Source organism: Labrus mixtus, chromosome 10, assembly GCF_963584025.1.
Source record: "Labrus mixtus chromosome 10, fLabMix1.1, whole genome shotgun sequence".
Taxonomy (NCBI): Eukaryota; Metazoa; Chordata; class Actinopteri; order Labriformes; family Labridae; genus Labrus; species Labrus mixtus.
In genome coordinates this window covers 11846534-11869065 of record NC_083621.1, presented here as the reverse complement: position 1 = coordinate 11869065, position 22532 = coordinate 11846534, and the positions used below count along the sequence as shown (strand labels likewise).

General features: G+C 40.7%; 1 protein-coding gene across 2 annotated transcripts in view; it reads right to left on the bottom strand.

Moving 5' to 3' along the window:
- ccdc88b (coiled-coil domain containing 88B) overlaps positions 1 to 22532 on the bottom strand; it is a 44322-nt gene that overhangs the window by 20779 nt on the left and 1011 nt on the right. Inside the window, exons 2-16 of one of the 2 annotated variants that reach the window (XM_061048270.1) lie at positions 20379 to 20527; positions 18863 to 18971; positions 12611 to 12680; positions 12354 to 12412; positions 10853 to 10936; positions 9862 to 10002; positions 8151 to 8296; positions 7238 to 7319; positions 5757 to 5915; positions 3892 to 4038; positions 3431 to 3596; positions 3102 to 3217; positions 2592 to 2660; positions 1212 to 1916; positions 720 to 899 (exon numbers count right to left, since the gene is read on the bottom strand). In XM_061048270.1, coding sequence (XP_060904253.1) covers positions 720 to 899; positions 1212 to 1916; positions 2592 to 2660; positions 3102 to 3217; positions 3431 to 3596; positions 3892 to 4038; positions 5757 to 5915; positions 7238 to 7319; positions 8151 to 8296; positions 9862 to 10002; positions 10853 to 10936; positions 12354 to 12412; positions 12611 to 12680; positions 18863 to 18971; positions 20379 to 20527 — 2382 coding nt within the window. Of the gene's footprint in view, positions 1 to 719; positions 900 to 1211; positions 1917 to 2591; positions 2661 to 3101; positions 3218 to 3430; positions 3597 to 3891; positions 4039 to 5756; positions 5916 to 7237; positions 7320 to 8150; positions 8297 to 9861; positions 10003 to 10852; positions 10937 to 12353; positions 12413 to 12553; positions 12681 to 18862; positions 18972 to 20378; positions 20528 to 22532 lie in introns of those variants that run through there. The other variant, XM_061048272.1, reaches the window with a different exon arrangement.

Here is a 22532-nt window from a genome sequence, read left to right as displayed (position 1 = left end):
CATAAAAGATATATGCAGGAATGTGTGGGTTGTAGAGAAATCTGTAACAGCAGCAACAAAGAATTGAGCTGCACGGTAGAAGAGGAGGCTGGGTAATACAGTTGGATATTCTAATATGAGAAGAAGGATTATGTACTCTGTCTGAAACGGGGGTATTCATGAATCCCTTTTATGGTATTTCTTTCATGCTGACTTAGCACAGTTCTTTTCCTTGGCTTGCAATTTCTCTGATGGCTTCTTTTAGATGTATACATCCTGCAATGAAGTGTCTGAAAAGGAGGATTCTCATCTGTGTAAATGCTCTGAAATTGTACCCAAACCATGACCTCTGATAGCTCTTTTGGAAATGATTCTTGTCAGTCTATAATATAGAAGACTCAATGCTGGGACAATAATGACATGTTAAGCAGCTGGAATCATCTGATCCAAGTCCTGCACAACTATTTCTCTGTGCAATGATATAATAAGATTTCAGATATGAATGCAAGATGAGATAAATGTATTTGGAAAGACCCTCTACCTAATGTAGTCTATCTAATGTACCAACGTTTTTCAAAAGGGATGTGATACATCATCCTCCCTGAAGTAAAATGACATCTGCTGTGGTCATGAAAATATTTGGTGTCACAGCTGCATGGTGTGTGTTTCTTTCTGTGTGTGTGTGTGTGTGTGTGTGTGTGTGTGTGTGTGTGTGTGCTGGTGCATGTATATTCTTTAACCTTGCGCTGGGCGGTGCGCAGGGCGTCCACTGTGCTGCGTAGCGCGTCTCTGTCTCTCTCCAGTGCAGCCCGCTCTCCCTCCAGTGTAGCGATGACTGTGGTCTGCATCCTGTGCAGATCCACTTGACTCCGCAGGCGGCACAACTCCTCCTCCATAACCAGACCGTCCGACTGTAGAGCCTGAGGGGTGATGGTAGGAACTTTAGCTGTCTATGTATTATTATGGACTTCTGCATCTATCCATGCCTAAATCTGTACGTCCATCCATCCACCAAACTATCAAACCATCTGTTCGTTCAAGCATCCAACCATAACTAATCCATCCATCTCCTTGCAGTTTCATCCCTTTATATGTATTCATACACACATCCACCAGTCCCTTCATCCAACCACTTGGTGATCCATCTGTCCAACACTTCATTCATTCATTCTTTAATCCATCCACCCTTCTATTCACCCTATCTATACATACATCCATCCGTCCATCCATACCTCTATTTGTCTGCGGGCGTCTCCCAGACTCTCTGCAGCTTTCCTTAGATGCTGCAGTTCAGCCTCCAGGACAAACAGTCTCTGCTCAGCCTCCCAGGTTTTCCTGCTTTGCTCCCCCAGTTTGGAGCGCAGGTCCTGGGCCAACATCACCTGCCGGTCAGCCTCGTCCTGGGCCTCCTGGAGCCGGTTTGTTAGAAGCTCCACATTGGCACCAGACAGGGAACACACAGTCTGCTGTGCATCCGAAGCCTCTGTATTATCTTCTAAACTTCCAGGATGCTTTTGGATCTCTGAGCTTGTTGTTACTGCAGCCTGCTCTTTCTTTCTTTCTCTTTCTTTCTCCTGCTTCTCTCTGTCTTTCTGCCCTCCCTCTGCCTCTCCTCTCCTTTTGGTCTCTTCATCCTCATCACACAGTTCTCCTTTTCCTCCTTGAACATTAAAAACCTCTTCCCCAACTCCTGCTTCCCTATTGGTCCCAATAATTTCTCCTCTCCTTTCCCCCTCCTCCATCACCCTCACCCTTCCTACACCCTGTCCCCTACAGGATTCAGAGCCCTTCACTCCTCTCTCCACCATCTCCTCCTCTTCCCTGCCATGACTCTTCACTGTTTCCTCCTTCCTCTTATCTTCAAGGTTTTTCAGTTTAATCACCAGCTGCTCCAGACGCTGCTTCAAAGTGGCATTTTCATTCTTCAAGTTTTGACACTGAAAAGTGCAAAAGGAAGATAATGGATGTGCAACGTCAATGCTTCTCAAACTTTCTCTATTTTTGCTTTCTTTTCTCCTTTTTTTTGGTCCTTCTATTTATTACACATGACTGGTCTTTAAACAATTGAAATTAACAGGACTGAAACTACGTCTCGGTCTTACACACACTGCATCCAGATTCAATTCAAGGTGTTGAAGGTTGAATAAGTAAGAAAAGGAGAAAAAGCAACAACTGTCTCCAGAGAAACCAGATATTAATTACATTGATTTTCATTGGTTATGAAAAATGACCCACAGAGGCACTCTTCAATATGAATAAACACTGAAAACTCTAAAAGGTCCAGACTGGCCAGTGTGACCAACACAATAAGAAGCAGCCTTCATGAATACAATCCAAAATATATGTGATACAGTGTGAAAAATATGTAATCTATACAGTATTTAAACCACATTGCAAAAACTTTTTTACATTCACTTTTAGATTGATCAATGGTACACCCTTATTTTAAAGATGTGCATCCATGCAAAAATGTTTGTTTTTTGGAGAAAAAAATTACGCATCATCTCAGCAGTAATGTTTCACTTTTGAGCAAAACAAACTACCAAGAAAGTTTACTATCATGAGTATATTTTGACAGAGATGTTACGTTAGTTTTTTTCCTCTCAGCTCACCTCTTTGAGCGTGTTCTGATGCTCCATCTCCAGGCAATCCTGCTCATCCTTTGCATCTGGCAATTCAGCCTGAAGCCAGAGAAGACGGATGTTTAGCTCCTCCAACTGTTGCTTCTTGCTTATCCTGTTTCATTTAAATCTACACGCTGTGAGCTCAGATAGTGAGACTCTTCATGTCTGACTGTAGTGATGCCTGGATGACTTGAAATGTTATTCGACTAGTATATGCATTAAATATTCCTGGCAGAAATGTTCCTTTCTAGCACGCTGATCATATAAAATATATACCACATCAGGAGCATGTGGTGGAAACTGTTTTATTTATGCTGCACATCATATTCTGCTTCTGAACTAAACACAGTCTTCTCCCTCTTACTGATCTCCCATACTGTTTCATTAATTAAAGTATGTTCCTAATCCTGATGACCTGCCTTAACCTTAAACCAGAGCGAGCTGAACTGTCTGAGCTTATTTTTCTGGGTCATATTGATCAAACCCCTGAACTCTGACCTCCTGCTGGGCCTGCAGCTCCTCCAGTCGTCTCCTCAGCTCTGCATTCTCCTGCTCGGCTCCCAGCAGCCTCAGCGTTGAAGCCTCACCCACCTCCACACTCAGCGGCTTCTGATCTGAGGCAGAGGGAAATAAAAAATAAAGCGGGAACAGAGGGTAAAGAAAGAAGCAGGCATACCAATGAAGAAAAGGAGAACTGTATATATGAAGAGATTCACTCAGTTATTGTTGATTGATAACCTGTGGGGCTGTACTACCTCAACATATTTTCTCTTATCAGTTAATTAAATGTCTTAAATGACAAGGTGCAAAAAGACAGGATCACTAACCAATCAGCTCGCTCAGCTCTTCGTCAGAGTCCAGTTCTGATTGGAAGAAACGTTGGTGAACCGGAGCAGAAACACTGTTGCCTCTACTGCCGAGCCTCAGGTCGGCTTCAAGACTCATATTCATCTCTAACAGCTCATCAACTCGCTGCCTTTCAGTGTCACGGTCCTAAGCACACACACATTTAGACATTAGATAAGATATTTGCGATTAAATCCCACTCCTTTGTATTTCATTTTTAGTATTTTATTTTATTTAATAGGGATTAACATTGTTTTAATACACAACATGTAACTGATGTGCTGCACAGACAGTTTATAGCTATTGCTAATTTCCAACCCTTACAAACTCATACCTAGATCCTACTGCCAAACTTTCTAAGCGGACATGCATGCGGAAAAAATTGAGCCAAAAGAAATTTCATATTTTAACAAATTGTAAGACAGAATAAAATAACACCCACTGCTTCAACATCTATGATTCTCTGACGCAGCAGAAGATTGTCCCTCTCAAGCTCCCGTAGTGAGGAGCAGCGTGCCCTTGCGTCTGCCAGCTGTTCTTCCAAAAGAGATTTGGTCTCCTGCAGTGCGGCACAAAGCTGCTGTTGCTCCTGCAGGGGGCGCCGTGCACAGACAGACAGCAAACATGAAAAACGAGAAATCAGACTTCAATCAGACTAACCCAAATTCAGACATTTAAGGCCCCTGAAATTAATTTGTATTTTGCTGCTGCAGCTTTGAGCACTGAGAGCAAACCCAAAGTCAGATTTTGGGAGGGGCCACCGGGGGCCAACATGAATCACGATCACTAAGCAACATTTAGAAAAGTTACAGTGGCTTCCTTATTTTCCCTACCAGTACATGTCCCTCGCATTGAGTTTTTTAAAACTATAGTTACATACTTTTATAATTCTTCAAAATGTTGTTTATAACCAGAGATATTGTCCTATTTCCTTTTTCTATACACTGTCGTTAGTTATTAAGTCTAAGTCCATGTATGGCAAGGCGTGTTGAGTTTGAATAAAGGATCCCAAATCTCCAGGCTAGTTATTCCTCTCTGCTCCGCATTTTATGCTAAGCTAACAAGCTGCATCAACAGAGCAGGTTGTTAGGATTCCACTTAACAAGACAAATAAATCCCCTAGCAGCAAAATAAGCCATGACATACAAAATAAAATATATACATTGAACAGTGTTTTCCATGTTTAATTCCAGGTCATGCCATTTAAAAAAATTTAAATGAATGATTATTGATTGACCCATCGTTTTTAAGCCGTTAAAAACCTTTTACAAAAAAAATAATTACAGGGATCAGTAAATGTTGCAGCTTTACTACAACAAGGCCAGACAGAGCAAAAAAGACAACAACAAGGGGCTCATTTAATCATCAGCAACATTTTATACAGAATGTTTTAATGCCTTAAGTGTAGGGCCTAACTTTTTCTTATATTCTTTATACTCCAAATAAAGTTTGAATACATCTTTGTAGAAATGGCAGCCTAAACTATGAGGGAAAATATTCAATATGTCAATGAGGTTTTTTTTTAGTGGGTCTTGATTTTCTACAGATTCAACATTTACTACTCTGGTTTCGCCGACCACACAGGAGTTCGCAGTGAATATGGGAAATTTATTTCAAAAGCCAAACATAAGAAACACTCATCCTGCCAGCTAATTTGCCTCGTCACAGGGATGCAGCAGGAGGGCGGAATAAATAAAAAAAAGACTGAGAAGGTGATAGTGAGGAAACTGTGGGCTGTTTTACAAGGATATGAGCACATTTTCTGCCTGCGAACAGTTACACTACCTCAGAATAAATCTCATTTAGCTGTAAAAGCGCCAATAACTAAAGCCAAACTCCTGCTCTTTGTCAATGAAGCAGCCCAGGGCAGTAACTCCTGATTACATCACATAGTATAATCTCATTCTCTGGGCTTCAGAGTTATTCACACTCACTCACCATTGAAACGCTCAGGGCTGTTAGAGCCAATATATTGCTTCTGAGATTACCTGTATTTCTTTTTGAAAAAGAACAGCAACTCAGAGGATAAAAGATGGGATTTTATTGATGTGACCTTAGCTGTTGCTGTGTAATAGTGTGTGTTTGTGTATTGACATGCATACAGAGCCCTTTACATATGTTTGTTTTTTCCTGTATGGGAGATTCCCACATGCAGCTCGCAGACAATTTTCTCAAATTTTATTTTATTGTGTGGATAGATGTCGCTGAGCTTCATGTTTTCTGTCAGGTGCAAGCAAGTGACTTGATCAATAGTATGTGTCGTGACTTGTGAGTTTGCAGTGTGTGTGTGTGTGTGTGTGTTTGTACCTTCAGCTGAGTGCGTGTTAGCTCCAGGCTGCGCAATCTGTGTTTACAGCTATGAAGCTCAGTTTGCAGATGCTCAGTCCGCGCAGCTCGCTCTCGGGCGCAGTCCAGCTCGTCCCTAAGCGAACGCATGCCCCTCACCTCCCCCTGCAAAGAACGGTTCTGCAGAGACACACACACACAGACACATTCATTCATATACCAGTGGGGATGAGGTCAAAGAAGGTTGTGATCAGATCTGGGATGTGCCGTGAAGCAAATGTTGACACAGCCTAATTCAGAAAGAAGGAAAGGAGTGTGTGTGCATGCGTGTGTGTGTGTGTGTTGTGTGTGTCATAGAAAGACAAACAATTTCCTTCTTCTTTTCTACCAGATCTTATTGTTAAAGGAGCAACGTGTAACTCCGACATGTAGTGTTTTAAACTGGTACTGTAGTCCAAATTCAAAACATTGGATAGAGCTGTCTCCCTCCACCCCCTCCTCCCTAGAGTCGGTGTGCATTCAGGTCGCCATGTCCCAGACACTAAAGCTTCAGTGTTTAACAAGCTCAGCATCGGTCATGAAACCTTTGTGCGTTCTTATCGCATCTCAAATATTTCTCCTAGTTTTACATTTTAAAAAGTGAAGTGAAAAATGTTGAGGCTTTTGAGGCCGGGTACAATCAGTTAAACCAGTTCACATGCCCACTTTCATTGCTGGAACACCTGTTGGTTTGCCGTTCACCTGGCAAACCGAGGGGTCTCTAAAACGGCCACGTGGGGGTGCCTTAAAACCGCCTACAATCTCTGGTTAAAACAAATATGAACCAATCAGGACTGCTGTGTTGTTTTAAAAAAAAAAGCCAGCACTTCAATGAGGCATGTTTCCTTATGATATATTGAGGTAATTTAATTTTATGATTATTTTAGTATATATCTTAAAAATTGGTCCTTTAACACAATACTAAGACTATGTTTAGATGAAGGTCATGATTTTGTAGTTGTAGTTGAAATGAAGATTACCCCCACATTTGAATGCCCCCAATCCTCAAATCTTAAAACTTTGAGGACTTCATTATATTCGATAACAAAATCTGTCAGTGTATTTGTCTGTAAGATTAGTCCTCCTGAGTAAATGAATAGGGGAGGCTTATTCGACCTGGAAGTATCTTAACCTAACATGACCCAGACCATGTGTTTATTTTCTTCCACACTCTGAAAATCTAAACTCTCAAGTTCAGCAGTGTTCCTCTGGACAAAACTGTATTTGGCAGCAATGTGTGCAGTCTAATTTTGCTAAATACATAACCTTAAAAGGAATCGACTTATTGGCTGTTAAGCGCCACCTGTGTTTCATGCTGTTGGCTGTGTTGCAGTGTTTTCAGGCCTAATGTGCAGTCTATCACAGCTTTTGCCAAACTAGTTAGGTTTAATGTGTGTTAAAGTGTTCCTGTGCATCCACAGCAGGGATGTCTCTGGCAGTACAGAGTCAAGCTGTGTGTGTACCTCTTTCTGAAGTTTCTTGAGCTGTTCCTCCATGGTTTGAATCTCCTGAGTGTAATCCAATATCTGATCCCCCTTATCTTCCCTAAAAGAACAAGTCAGACATAAAACAAGAAGTTAAATAACCCAATTTTGAAAACCAATTGCTAGCTTTTTATATTTGAACCATATATATTGAATATATATATTATATACTTTATTAATCCCTGAGGGAAATTCTGGTTCTACACTCTGTTGTACCATGCTTCACACACACATAGGCCTGAAATACACACATGCACAAACAGGACCTGTGGACATGCATTAGTGGAGAAATGTTAGAGTGGGGCTGCTACACAGTGTTACACAGGGAGCGCGCCAGAGCTGTTGGGGGTGAAGTGCCTTGCTCATTGGTACATGGGCAGGACTCGGGAAGTGACCTGGCACCTCTCCAGCTACCAGACCAACTTCCATATTGTCTGGTTCGCATCTGAACCGCAGACCCTCCGGTTCCCAACCCAAGTCCCTACAGACTGAGCTGCTGTGCTGCCGCCCAAAATAATATATATACATATATATATATATATATATAAATATATATATATATATATATATAAAATAAAAAATACATCATAAGATAAGAGCAGCATTGTGTTAGCTAGAATTGGTAACAAACAAATACAGAAAACATAGCTGGCCAACCATGAGCTTTATTATTTACGTGTAATAGATTGTGTGAATCTGATTCCAGCAGTAAGTACTTCATTCGTTCTCAACAACAACTGCGGAAAAAGTCACAGATTGTTTATTTAACGTGTGTCAAACTAAATTGCCCATTTTTCCTGTTGACCTTTCTCTTAGCGTCTTCAAAGGTTCTCTTGAGTATCTTTTTTTTTGTCAGGCACACACACACACACACACATACACACACACTCACAGTTGTTGTTTGAGGCGGCGGAGTTTGGCCTTGCTGTCTGCCAGCTGCAGTGCCAGACCTTGGGGTGGCTCCTCGCTGCGACCTCCCAGGGGCTCCATGCTTGAATCCACATGGGCCTCCCGTTCTCGACACAGCTCGGCCATCCTCTGAGAGAAAGAGAGAAAGAGGGAGAGAAAGAAGGAGAGAGAGAGAGAGAGAGAAGGACGAAGAGGAAGGACCACAGAAGGATTTGGAGAGAGAATGAGAGATGAATTATAGGAAAGAAGAGCAGATTAAAAAGTAAAACTAACAAACGATAGAGACAAATGTAAACCTCTTGAACAGACAGTTTGGTATAGTGAGAAATAATGCCTCTTTATTTAATACTGACTGCAGGTACAATGTCATTTAAGTATTTGAACACCTCTTGGGTTTAAAATAATTTGGGTTTTTTTTCTACAAAAAGAATGTACAATGACTTTCTTCTGCTTGTAATTCCCCTCCTTGTCACCAGAGCAATACAAATCCACCTATGTGGTTACACAATTCAATAAAGGAGAGCAAGGAGAGCCTATCTTTCATCAGATTTAGATTTGAGTTTGGGAAATGATTTAATTGAAATCCAATATGGTATGCTGCTCTGTCTGATCTCATATCACGCTTGTAGCTAAAGGTTTAAATGATGTTGCAAAAATCGTTGTGGCAAAAACCAGGCTCTTGATCTTCATGGTTCAAGAAATAAAGAATAAACCCTGCTCCTCTAAGTACGTCTAAAAATACTTCCGATAAAGTCCGTACGGACAGTGGAGGGGAGCACATCTAGTTATATTTCATTCATTTCTATTCATTTTTCATAAACATTCATGGACCACAGAAGTTGCTCATATATAAACCTCAAATCCCACAGTATATTGTGGTTTCAGAAAGTGAATCTATCCTGCAGCCTGCCGAATTAAGACACTACTTTAATATCAGTTTGAAGTGTGACTGAATAAAAGCTACAAACTGAATATGAGATCTGAGTAGAAATGAAATAATGATCAAATGTGTGACACGATTAAGCCCTGATGAAGCACATGCTGCCTTTACTTATGCATGACCTTATTTCTAGTTAATCAATTGTTTATAATGTCTTGAAAAATACATAGAATTTTCCAATTCTCATGTTGGTGCAATGGGAAACATTGTACAAGTCTTATACATAAATGTCAAACATAGTTTTATGCACCAAAGGACCCAAGCAGGAGTTTTTCTTTATGGTGTGTGTCTTACACCACAATGAGTAAGACTCAAAAGATTAATTTTTAAATCACTGAGGCACAAAAAAACATCCGTTAAAAGTCACATGATGCACACTATGTCCTTGGTATGACATCATCAGTCTGAAAATATGAAGACTGTAAAACATAAATGTTGAATAATAGCAACATTAAGTGTCTCTGTGTGTCCAATTAAGCCATTTCTAATCAGCTGTGTAAATCAATAGGTCCGTTAGGGTTAAATTACTTGCTGTCATTATCACCATATCATTGTTTGCTTTTTTTAACCTCAATTTCGATTACAGCATCAACACCACCCCAATGTGCGTGGGAGAAAAATGTGCTACCTTTGTGCAGAGCCGGGGTAGGTTTTTCAATAAAGGGATGTCAATGTTCATATCAAACACTTAGAAAAGAAAAAAAACATAATGTCAAACTATATTCCTCTCATTGTGTGTATAGTATATATTTACCTCCAAGTGTGTATCCCTCTGTGCCAGCAGGCTTTGGATCTGTTTGGCCATTGAGCTGAACACCAGCTGTAAATCTGAACCTTCAACCTCCACCAGCTCCTCCCACCTCAGCGGCAGCACCATGTGAGGATCCTGAGTCACCTGCAGCAAGGACAGTGTCTCAGGTCTCTGTAATAAGATCGATGTGGTTCTGGGACACAAAATCGCAGATCTGGGGACAAACTATGCAAGCAGTGTGAAGGCTGTTTGAATATCAAGCAGGAATGACTACAATACAGACTAAAGGCGATTTCAACAGGGATCTTTCTGTTCAGGAAGTTTGTCCAAAATTCCCTGACTAATACATACTGTAGAAAGCTAATGCTCAGGTGGACAGGTCTCTATCTGGCCTCGGACGAACGGCACATGAACAGCAAGCTGCGTGTGCATCCATCCACACAGAAAGACCACCTCTCACCTGCGGTTTATGAGGATGAAAAACCTGTGCGCATATAGGCTGATGGGCTGCATGCTGTTACTGTAATTCAGACACGCTGGTACGTAATATGCTGTTTTTATAATGCAGGCAATTATTCACGGGAGGTATCTTCAAAACAGGACAATTTGGCATTTTGGCTTCATTGGAGAGGAAGCACGGAATGACAGAAAAGGGGATGAGGAGAGACGGGGGTGTGACAGAGGTGGAGGTGGGGAGGTGGACAGAAAGGGTGAAGGATCCATCCCACGGTGGCAGCAAGGGGCACCCAGAGGTCCTTCAAAGGCTGCCAGCAGAATAACAAGCAGCTAATTTTCACATTTCCTTGAAGCGCCAATAGAACCTCTAATAGGTTCACTCTCTCTCTGCCTACAGGCCAGACAGCAGAGACATTCTTTGCTAAATCATACATAGCACCGCTTAGATTTGTCTCCTCTGGATAAAATGTGGTCGGTCTGTGAATTCATTTTATACTTCTAGATCCCTTGATTTGATGAGTTTTGCATTTGAACATACCTGCTGAATACAGCTGGCGATGGCTGCTTGGGTCTCGATGTCCAGAGACTGGATCTGCTGAATGAACGTCTCCTTCTGCTCACACTGCAGGCAAAGAAGTGTCAGAGTTTGTACATGTGTGTGTTCATTCAAAATATATCGCTGTCACACACGACATTGGCTGAATTTGACCGACAATTAAAGCAAGCAACTTATCGTGAAAACATAAGAATTCATGAATAAATTATTCATTACAGTAGTTTGTAAAAAGTAAAAATAAAGATGCTAAATATTAAACAGATCTTTCCCTTGAATTTAGATACCTCCAGTCTTACATAAATAAAAACTAGTAACCATTGTTTTTTCATGGCTCTGAAAAAAAAAAGACATTTCTTTTTGGTTGTTGTTTCACAATGATTTCACATTATGTAAACTGAACAATCCTTGATTACTTAAGAATAAAAAAGGAAGATTGATAGATAATAAAAAATGATCATTAAAGCCGACAGCAGTGAAGAAAGGGCCTTCACACCTTTTACACGTTAGGGTGTCAGAGCTTCAGGTGTTTTCAAACACAGTAGACAACGGCTCTAAATTGTCATGTGTTCAGGTCACAACATGAAGTGAGAGCACACAGTGTTAATTCTATTTTCACATACTGAAGCATGTCAAACCAAGCTTGCTGACGCTTACCAGAATATGGTGCAAAGACAAAGATGCTATATTGGTATGTATACGTTTTCAGATGAGGACTATAATCAGACATGTAACGTTTGGGCCCGTTTGGACACGTGCGTGTTTGAGTCACCATCTACCTAAGTCATGACGAGACATCAAACTTTATCACTTTAATTTGCTCAGGTTGGAAGCTCAATAATATTGTTTTAGTTTGATTTGGGAGTTCAAGTTGCAAATGACAGATGCAAAAACAAAGCTCTATCATTTAAATATTTTCTTTGTTTTAAATGTTGCTGATCCACCTCAAAAAAATGGTTAATTAGGTTTCTGACAAAAGAAAAGTCAGACTGGCTTTAATCCTGTTCATGTTTTTGTTTTTTTACTATTGTTGAACAAAACAAAAACAGTCTTTAGCTACATTGTTAGGCATTTGAGTCTGGCGCTTAATGTGTGCAAGACAACACAAGAAGAAGTGATAGATGAACTGTTTGATGGGTAAAAAGGGGAACATTGATATTTTAAGATCATCACCACTGCTGAGCAGATGATCTTAATTTGGCCTGTGGGTGGTGCCAAAGGAAAAATCAGAGTTGGTGCTTAATCTGGGTTTATTAATTTTACAACAGAATATTTTGGACAATTCAGACTAGGATTAAAGGTGTCAATCTTGTATCTACTTTCCTCCATGTTAATAATAGTGATAGATTTTTTTTCCATGAACCAAGTGAAGAAAGGGAGTTCAGATATTGGACTACTAAATACTGCAAGATACTGAGTGTCCGCTGGTTCACCAGTGTAATTATCAACATACAAAGAGCGGGCTGTCATGTAGGAGTGTGTTCACCTGCACAGCAGATCCCAGTAAAAGCAGCAGCAGTCGCCTGAGCTCTTCCACGGCTGCCTCTGAGGACACAGAAATAACTGTCATCGTCATCATTATCATCATCATCATCTCCACCGTCCCCACCACCATCCTCCCTATCATTATCACCTTAATGTGTTTCACTGATAGCAGAGATATGGACTCATATAACGTATAATTACTTTCTTGCTGCTGCCTGAGAGACACGGCGCTGATAGCATCGTGTTGTTATCTTGTACCTGTTAGGGGGTCCTGCCCCAGGATGGCAACATTCGGGAGAGGCATCAGTATCAACTGCTGCAAGTCTTCCTGAAGAAAAGAATATATTTGAAGGGTTAAGTGAAAAAATTTCCTCTAGTGATCAGCTTGCCGGGCCTGTCTGTCTGCCCACAGCAAGCTTGGATAAACAAAAACAGAAAAAGTTTCCACCAGCATCCTATAGCTTGTGGTGTAAACAAAAAGATGATTCCTGATAAGACTAACTTCTCAGTTGTTCCTCCAGATCAAAGACGTTATGTGCAGATTAGATTCAATATAATGTAACACCTGCTCGGTGTTCTTTAAATGCAAATACATAGAAACAGATCAGATGATTGAAAAAATAATTCTGTAACAAAATCCCTTGGCTGTTTCTATTGTTGCCCTCATACGACTATACACATAATGTTGGTAATGACGCAGTAATGTCTCAAAGTCATACACAACCAAAAAGCATTACTAGAAATGGTAAGTGTTATTTGTGATGCTGCTTTTTCCCATTATTTTCCAACACAATGGAGTCCTTTGTAAGCGTACCAAAGGATCTGAGGATCTGAAAATATCAAGTGACTGAATTAATTTAATTGAAACAGTCTTTAAATATTATAAGAAGGTCTTTGGCCATTTTGATAGTCGTGTTTTTTTTTTTAATCAATTTTGCATGCTGCACTAAAAAAAAAAGCTTTAAAATTGCAAGGAATTACTTTACATTAGCTGTTATGGTCGCTTATGCTGTGTTCAAACCTAGATTTTGAAAACTTGTGACCTCCTTTAAAAAAAAAAAAAGAGAACAATAGAAAGTTGCTCAAAGTCAGATTTTTAAACTCTGGGTAAATCCATCAACCCAGTCCACATGAAGGAGTCCTCGTCTGCAGAAACACAAAAACGCTCCCAGATCCTGAACCACAAACTGTAAATGATAAACAATGAACCAAAGGGCATCGTAACAGAGTCAGACTGTTCAGAAGATATGTGGCTTCTTAAAAATGGGTCAAATATTTACATTGGTAATTATGGGTGAATGAATTGGTCATAATCTTTTACTTCTCCTTTTTGGAAGCATCGACTGAAGACCAGCAGCTTGTCTCCTAAAGGTGCAGGCCGGGGGAACAGCCCACTATCACAAAGATAAAGGCAGTGCCCCCTTCTCCTTTCTGAACAATCTTTGTCTAAACATTCATTCATTCCTACGCTTGCCTTGTTTTCTTTGTCACTTACTAACTTTCACAGTCTTTGCAGACCCTGTCTAAAGTAAATCAGTTTCCACCATCTCTGCTCACCTGCTCACTATTTTCCTGATAAGACGAGCAATTTTTCTACGAGTTCCTCACCATGTCTGGTGTGAAACTGGCCTGCTTTTGAGGCTTCATTCTGCTTTCCTGACCTTACGCCTGACCCGTGGTTTTATGATTCACTGCTTCACGATTTATTGGATTAGTCTGCCTGATCTGGCTGCCTACCTGGTTTAACCCTTGTCTGCCTTTTGACCAAAATAAAATTAAACTTTAGTTTCACCTGCCTGTCTGTGACTCATGCTTTAGCCTTATTTCTGAGCAGTTGCATTATGGTATGTGTTTCATGGCATATCTGCTGCTGACAGTGTTTTTGCTACAGTCTGGCTAAATAAGGCTGTATAGTCAGATTTTTGTAGTTAGGTCCTGTGCTACAAAGCATCTTCGTTATGTTGTAGCATTAATGGAGAAGATTTAGAACCAGCAGAGGGACCACCAACACTCTGGCCAGTTTGTTTCACTGAGTTATAATTTTGATAGAAGATTGGACAAATCTCTTGGCATATTCTAAATTCTGCTGAATCAATCTGGATTGCCGAAGCCTCATACATTCCCCGTCCAGAAACCTGGCTTTACTGGCAGCAAGAAAAACAATTATTTGTCATGTGGACTCGCAGCTCCTCCTACATTATCGTCTGGTAAAAAAAACCCATAGTAGCAGGCAAATTACTTTGTTAAAGAAAATCCAGCTGGGACATCTTCCTGATATTTTATCACTTTATTTACTTTTGCACTAAACTAAGAATGACTGGATCAATGTATCTGTTAATTAAAATGTTTCTGTCAAAGAGCCACACATTTTGTTGGCTAGCTTCTTTACCAACTGCTCGGAAAGTCTGTTCAAATCCTGTCACAATCCATTGATGCAAAAGCACACAAAAGTCACAACTACAGCTCTCCCTACAACTGACTGCAATTAATTAACTATACGATATAAAAGGAAAGGTACCAATAGAGGTTGTCCTCCCCTTCAGCAGATCCATCATGTGTGATTTGGGCGTCAGTGGCGTTTGCAGCCAACCCGAAGTCTCTACTCCTTCAGGTCATGTAGGATATTAGCCACTGCAGCTCTGTGTTGGTCATCATGCAGCTCATGGTTTACAGTGCCAAACAGACTTCTGCATGAGATTAGCTGGACTAGAAAATTATATAAAAGCTGCTTGTCGTTGGAGATCTCACGTCTTCTCATTAACAGTCGCCTTGCCAGCTTCATACCGCCAAAATACACACAAGATTCTAATCGCTCAGATTCCCTCCTGCATTAGATTTCTGCATCATCACTTGGTAAAATGCTTACATCAGAGATTAATAACACTTGTAATACATGCTGCTTTTATCTGTGCTGTAAAATCATTATATTGCAGTTTCTCTTCATAATAGTTTCTATAGGAAGTGTAACTCCCTGCAATGACATCGTAAAATAATATCATTGAAATAGACTTTCATCGTGCTGCCTGCTGCAGTGGTGTGGAGATTTAAAAACCATCTGTAATATTTACTCTTCAGTCAATATTTCCACTGTATTCTGTTTGAGTTACTGCTTTTAATGTTATACGTAGAAAGTATTGGTTTCAATGCTTCTGTCTGCTGTCTCTCGTTTTCTTCATCTTTGCCTTTGGTATTGCCTTTATGCTAATGAGCACACCATATTCAATATTCAATTTTTATGTTAATTCAAACATCATTTACTGGATGTTCAGTAGCCTTTAAAATGTCACCGTTTACAGAGAACAGAGATCTTTAAATGAAGAGGGTCAATGAATTAGTAGGCAGGAGAAATTAGCACTTAAAACCCCATTAACAGAAAAGTGTCTTCATTCAGGGGCATTAAAGGATTTCACATTTTACACAGAATAAAACTGTTAAAATAACAGAAAAGACAGAAGAGTAGAAAAAAAGAACATATGTAGAATAGAATAGAATAGAATGAAAATTACAAAAGTTTAGAACAGAGTTGAACAATCAGGATACAACTGAAGATACAAAAGGATGGTAACAAAGACCATGATTAAAAACATGTAAAGTATTTAACTGAACAACATCAGATAGAACAGAAGAAAATGTATTCGAACTGAGAAGAAAATTATACAAGAAATATAAAGGATCTAACCGAATAGACTGAATACATACGACAAAAAAAGAATGAAGAATGAACATAACAAACAGGCAAAAAAGAAACTGTAGCAAACAAACTAAATATAAAAACAAAAAAAAACTGAAACAGAACAAATGGAATAGAATAGAATAGAATAGAATAGAACTGAATGGAATAGAATAGAATGGAATAGAATAGAATAGAATGGAATAGAATAGAATAGAATAGAATAGAATAGAACGGAACGGAACGGAATAGAATAGAATAGAATAGAATAGAATAGAATAGAATAGAATAGAATAGAATAGAACGGAATGGAATAGAATAGAATAGAATGGAATGGAATAGAATAGAATAGAATGGAATGGAATAGAATAGAACAGAACGGAATGGAATAGAATAGAATAGAATGGAATAGAATAGAATAGAATGGAATAGAATAGAACTGAATGGAAAGGAATGGAATAAAATAGAATGGTATGAACACAATAGACTGGAAAGCACAAACAGTGTGAAGTCAAACAGACTAGAACAAACAGAATACAGTGAATACAGAAACAGCATATAATTTAATCAATAAAAGAAAAGAAAACGCAGAAATGAGGAGAAGGAATAACAGAGCAAACAAACAGAACAGAACACATGACATTAAAGTAGCTGTGTTGAAGTGGCTGAGGTCACAGCCACACGTGGAAGCTGTGCATCGTTGCTGTGGCTTACACTTCCCACACACACAAAGTCATCTGTCTTACATACACACACCCATACACACGCACACACACACACACGCAAACACACACACACACACACACACACACACACACACGCACACACACACACCAACACAAACACATACACAGCAAAATTGCACCAAAAAAAGTCAGCAAGAAGTAAAACTGTGACCAATGTGAAACTAAACATCCGCAGCTACAGTGGAGACTATTCTAAGTGCACTCTGAATTACACCGACTGATATGAGCTTCCCAATTATCACCAGTGTTTTGTGCTGCTGTGAGCTTTCAAGGGACATTAGCGATTCACTGAAAATGAGGAAGTGAAACCTTGACGACTCGTGTTCCTGTGTTGTGTGACAAGCTAAGCAGTGCATGTTCAGTCCACCTGACTGCTGCTTAGGGAGGTTTCCTCTGCTGAGAACAGAGGCCTTTGAATCATCCTGTGGGGAACAATTGTGTCATTTCCTCTAATGGCAGGCTTCTACAATGCACATTATGCAATGCATGGTACTGCAGCTTGATAGACTTGTATTACTCAAAACACCACTGCAGAAAAGAAAAAAAATCTGCCATATTTCTCACCCCATTTACTCAATAATAAGCAAAGACATGTCTTTTGAGGATGGGCTTTTGTTTTGTTTCATCTTCTCTTTTATGTAAATGCTCCATCACCCCTCGCACCCACTTCAAACTTTCTACCATTTCCTCGCGTAAAGTATTTGTGTGGTGAGCCTGATGGTTGAGTTCCATCTTGTTCACTACCTTACAGCTAGACAACTGTTTCTCCAGCCCTCCTCCATCAGCCCCTCTCCCCTGACATTTGGTGTTGCCCTGAGTTATGTTTAAGAAGAATATTTCAGCCCTTCTATTTATAATGTTGTTTCAAAACATTTTTACAAGAAATACTTGAGAAGGCCGATGGGTCTATTCAAATATTTTTGCTAAAACACATCAGATGGAGCTAAGGTCAGTTCCATCTGATTGTGAGTATTAACTCTCTATGGCATGACCTGCTTAAAAACAACAGCTCGACAAGGTATCAAGATATCTGATTAGTTGTGTTAGGGCTTTAATTATGCAGGTATGAAACTACAGTAAAAATGACTCAGGTACCAATTCATTTTCTGTATTGACTGTCTTGGTAAGACTAGAGAAGAGACAATAGCACATTCATATCTGTACGCTAAATAGAAGACTTGCTCTGTTAAAGTTGATAACCCATATACCTATCATTAGACTCAAAAGGAGGGAAAGAGCTAGCTTTCTGCAAAGGTAAAATAACAAAAACAAATAAAATGCAAAACTGAGCACATCATTTAACACCTTACATCATGTTTCCTTCATCCCTATCTAAACTGAAAAGTAAAGTTGAGAAGTTGAGGCTTTTCGATGTGCTATTTCTCATACTATGACAAAATGAATGAAGAATAACAACAAAATAAATAAAGAACTTGACTAGGCAAATTTGAAGGTGCTGCTAAGTGATTTTTTGTCAGATTCATGCCAACGGTTTCCAGTCTTGGTGCTAAGATAAGATAAGATAAGATAAGATAAGATAAGATAAGATAAGATAAGATAAGCTAAGCTAAGCTAAGTGACCTTTAGCTTTGTCTACATAACCTCAATGCAGGCAGATACGAGAGTCGTTTAAAAGTACACAGAGGTTCAGGTTACATGCTAATGGTCATTTGTATTAGTTCATATAATTCCAAAAGTGTTTAATGTTGAGCTATAGAGGCCATAAGAGGTTTATGTTAGCTACTTAGCCAGGCGGCAAATTGCTACAAAAATGAGGCAAGACAATTTTCTCAGGTATTGAGAGGGCACAAGAATTCCAGATAACACAGAAAACGTTAAAAGAGAAATTGTATTTATTTTCATTAAGACTACAAATTCCCTTAAATCCTGTGTCATTTATCATAAAAACATTGTGTGTAGACTGAAAAGCTCATGATGCATTGAGTGGGTTGATCTACTTGAGAGAGATAATGTCTTGAGACATCCTGTTCATGCTTTGTTTTTCTCTCAGACCATCACTCCTGATTTCCCTGCTGATGAGCTGATCTAAAACCTGGGTCTCCCCCACCTCCCCCCTGTGACAACACCCCCTACCTGGTAGAAGGCTCTGAGGTGTCGATTTAAAATCGAAAAGTTCTGTACTCTCAGCATGTGGTCACTTCTCTCGCTGTTGTACAGCCGCTCCACTTTGGGGTTCTGGTCTCTGAGACAAACAGAAAAGAGACACAGCGTTGATTAACTGCAGCTTAAACAAACAGCCCAGCACCACATCGGTCCAGATGCATCCTTATACAACAGTGCATAAGCAGCGAGTGAATAAAATTTTAATGAGCCTGAGACACGAGCAGAGCGAATCGACATGCAATTATTTAGTGGAATAACGTGGCTTAGGTCGCGCCAAATTAATCAGCTGTTCTGCAAATGCATCTCATCTTGCCAGTTGAGAAAGAAAAGATTTTTTTCTACTGAAAATTGAACATGAAGATAAGGAATCCAGCAGAGATTACTAACTGGCTGGTCCATGCAGTGTGCAGAACACCACATCATGATACACTGTAATTAGTTGTAAGTATGTATGGATTACACATTTATGCCATCCTTTCACACAGGTTGCAGAACAATGTGAGATTACGAAAGGTAAGGTGATGAATGTTAATCACATTAAGCAACAGATCTAAGAGTCTACAGCCATGCTAGAGGCAGTGAGCGGCTTGAACTATAGGCACAGCCGTGCTTTCAGCTCAATGTTTATGCCAACATGATTACAATGCTGATCCATGCATACTGATGTCAAGACAGTTTGTTACCAAACTCAACATCTTTGATTAATCTATTCTGTTAGCTTTAACATTTGCATTAAACAAAACGGTAATGTCATTTGTTTTGTGCAGATTTGGTCAGAAAATAGATTTTCACAAAGAAAAACTTTGGCGGGATGATAGTAAGGATTCTTAAAGAAATAAACATTTCTCCCCTAGGTATTTATGAATTATGTACCACATGTGGTGACATCCACCCAGTGTTTGGATATATTTATTTTGTATAATAATAATGTTTGAGACATTTTATGAAAAACAGAACATGTAAACTTCATTGATGTATTAGAGGAGAAAGGGTTCTTAAAATGTGTTTTCATCCCATCAAGACCATAAATGCTTGTACAATTTTTATTTAGAAATTGAGCAAGAAGATAATGAGAAGGTTTAATCCGTACCAAAGTCATGGATAGTGAGTCAGACTGAAAGTCCTAGTTACAAGTCGCTGCACGGTTAAAATAATGTACATCTTACCCGTAATGGTTTGTCCATCAGGACTGACCTTTAATTTGGAGGAATTTTGGTTTGTCTTTTTGGTATTTCGGTTTCCCCCGTTTATTTTGCAGAAGTTATTGTCTTAAAAATATCCAAGGACGCTTTTTGCATCTAACTAGGATTTTTACATCACTGTCACAAGATTACAACTTCAGACTTTTTCCTTACGTTAATGAAAGGCTATAAATTTTGTTATTGTATGTTTTTTAAATAATTATTATTTCGTTTGGTTGTCAGTTCTACTGCATACAGTGCATGGCAGCAAGGCAATGAAGCAATAAAAAACTGATCAATCTTACATGATCCTCATGACCTCATTGAGGAAAATCCCATTGGTCAGCCTCATGTAGCGGTCCCTGGTACTCTGGGTTATTGAGTTTACTTCCATGTATTGGCTGTAGAGAGGGACGCCATCCTCTCTCTCAACCATCTTCTCAAACAGCTGAACCTGTGAGAGACAGGGAGGAATCCTGTAGTGAGTTTTGATATTAGGGGAAAATGTGTAGCAGGAGGTGGTAGAAGAGGAGGAAGGCAGAGACAGGAGCAGAGAAAGTACACGGAGAGACAGAGACAGAGAGCGAGAGATAGAGAGAGACAGGGAGAGAGACAGAGAGACACAAAGAGAGAGAGAGAGAGAGAGAGAGAGAGAGAGAAAGAGACACAGGGAGAGAGAGAGAGACACACAGGGAGAGAGACAGGGAGAGAGAGAGACACAGGGAGAGAGACAGAGATAGAGAGAGAGAGAGAGATAGAGAGAGAGGCACAGGGAGGGAGAGAGAGAGAGACAGACACAGGGAGAGAGACAGAGAGAGAGAGAGAGAGACACAGGGAGAGAGAGAGAGAGACAGGGAGAGAGACAGAGAGAGAGAGAGAGAGAGACAGGGAGAGAGACAGAGAGAGAGAGAGACACACACAGGGAGAGAGAGAGAGAGAGAGACACAGGGAGAGAGACAGAGAGAGAGAGAGAGAGACACACAGGGAGAGAGACAGAGAGAGAGAGACACAGGGAGAGAGACAGAGGGAGAGAGACAGAGAGAGAGAGAGAGAGAGAGACACAGGGAGAGAGAGAGAGAGAGAGACAGGGAGAGAGACAGAGAGAGAGAGAGAGAGACACAGGGAGAGAGACAGAGAGAGAGAGAGAGAGAGAGAGAGACACACAGGGAGAGAGACAGAGAGAGAGAGACACAGGGAGAGAGACACAGGGAGAGAGACAGAGAGAGAGAGAGAGACACACAGGGAGAGAGAGAGAGAGAGAGAGACAGGGAGAGAGAGAGAGAGAGAGACAGGGAGAGAGAGAGAGAGACAGAGAGAGAGAGAGAGAGACACAGGGAGAGAGACAGAGAGAGAGAGAGACACAGGGAGAGAGACAGAGAGAGAGAGAGAGAGAGACAGGGAGAGAGACAGAGAGAGAGAGAGAGAGAGACACAGGGAGAGAGACAGAGAGAGAGAGAGAGAGAGAGACACAGGGAGAGAGACAGAGAGAGAGAGAGAGACAGGGAGAGAGACAGAGAGAGAGAGAGAGAGAGACACAGGGAGAGAGGGAGAGAGACAGGGAGAGAGACAGAGAGAGAGAGAGAGAGAGACAGGGAGAGAGACAGAGAGAGAGAGACACACACACAGGGAGAGAGAGAGAGAGAGAGAGACACACACAGGGAGAGAGAGAGAGAGAGAGAGAGACAGGGAGAGAGACAGAGAGAGAGAGAGAGACACACAGGGAGAGAGACAGAGAGAGAGAGACACAGGGAGAGAGACAGAGGGAGAGAGACAGAGAGAGAGAGAGAGAGAGACACAGGGAGAGAGAGAGAGAGAGACAGGGAGAGAGACAGAGAGAGAGAGAGAGAGACACAGGGAGAGAGACAGAGAGAGAGAGAGAGAGAGACACACAGGGAGAGAGACAGAGAGAGAGAGACACAGGGAGAGAGACACAGGGAGAGAGACAGAGAGAGAGAGAGAGAGACACACACAGGGAGAGAGAGAGACAGGGAGAGAGAGAGAGAGAGAGAGAGAGAGAGAGAGAGAGAGAGAGACAGGGAGAGAGAGAGAGAGAGAGAGAGAGAGAGAGAGAGACAGGGAGAGAGACAGAGAGAGAGAGAGAGAGAGACAGGGAGAGAGACAGAGAGAGAGAGAGAGAGAGAGAGAGAGAGAGACACACACAGGGAGAGAGACAGAGAGAGAAAGCGGGGGAGATAGAGTATTGCAAACATTTCTACAGTGCAGGAAGCCACTTGAGTCGGAGCACCTGTCTGGACAGGTGGGATCTATGCTCTCACACTGGGAAGCACTTCACAGTGACAGGCAACCAGGCAGGACCGCTGCCAAGGTTTCTCTCCCTCCTAAGAAGAGCCAGGCCAATGCAAACTGCAATATAATGAGGCTTATTCCCACCTGTACTTCCTAAAAACTGCACAGTCTGTAAACAGAGCAACCAGCTCGACTAGGTTCATCTGATTAGG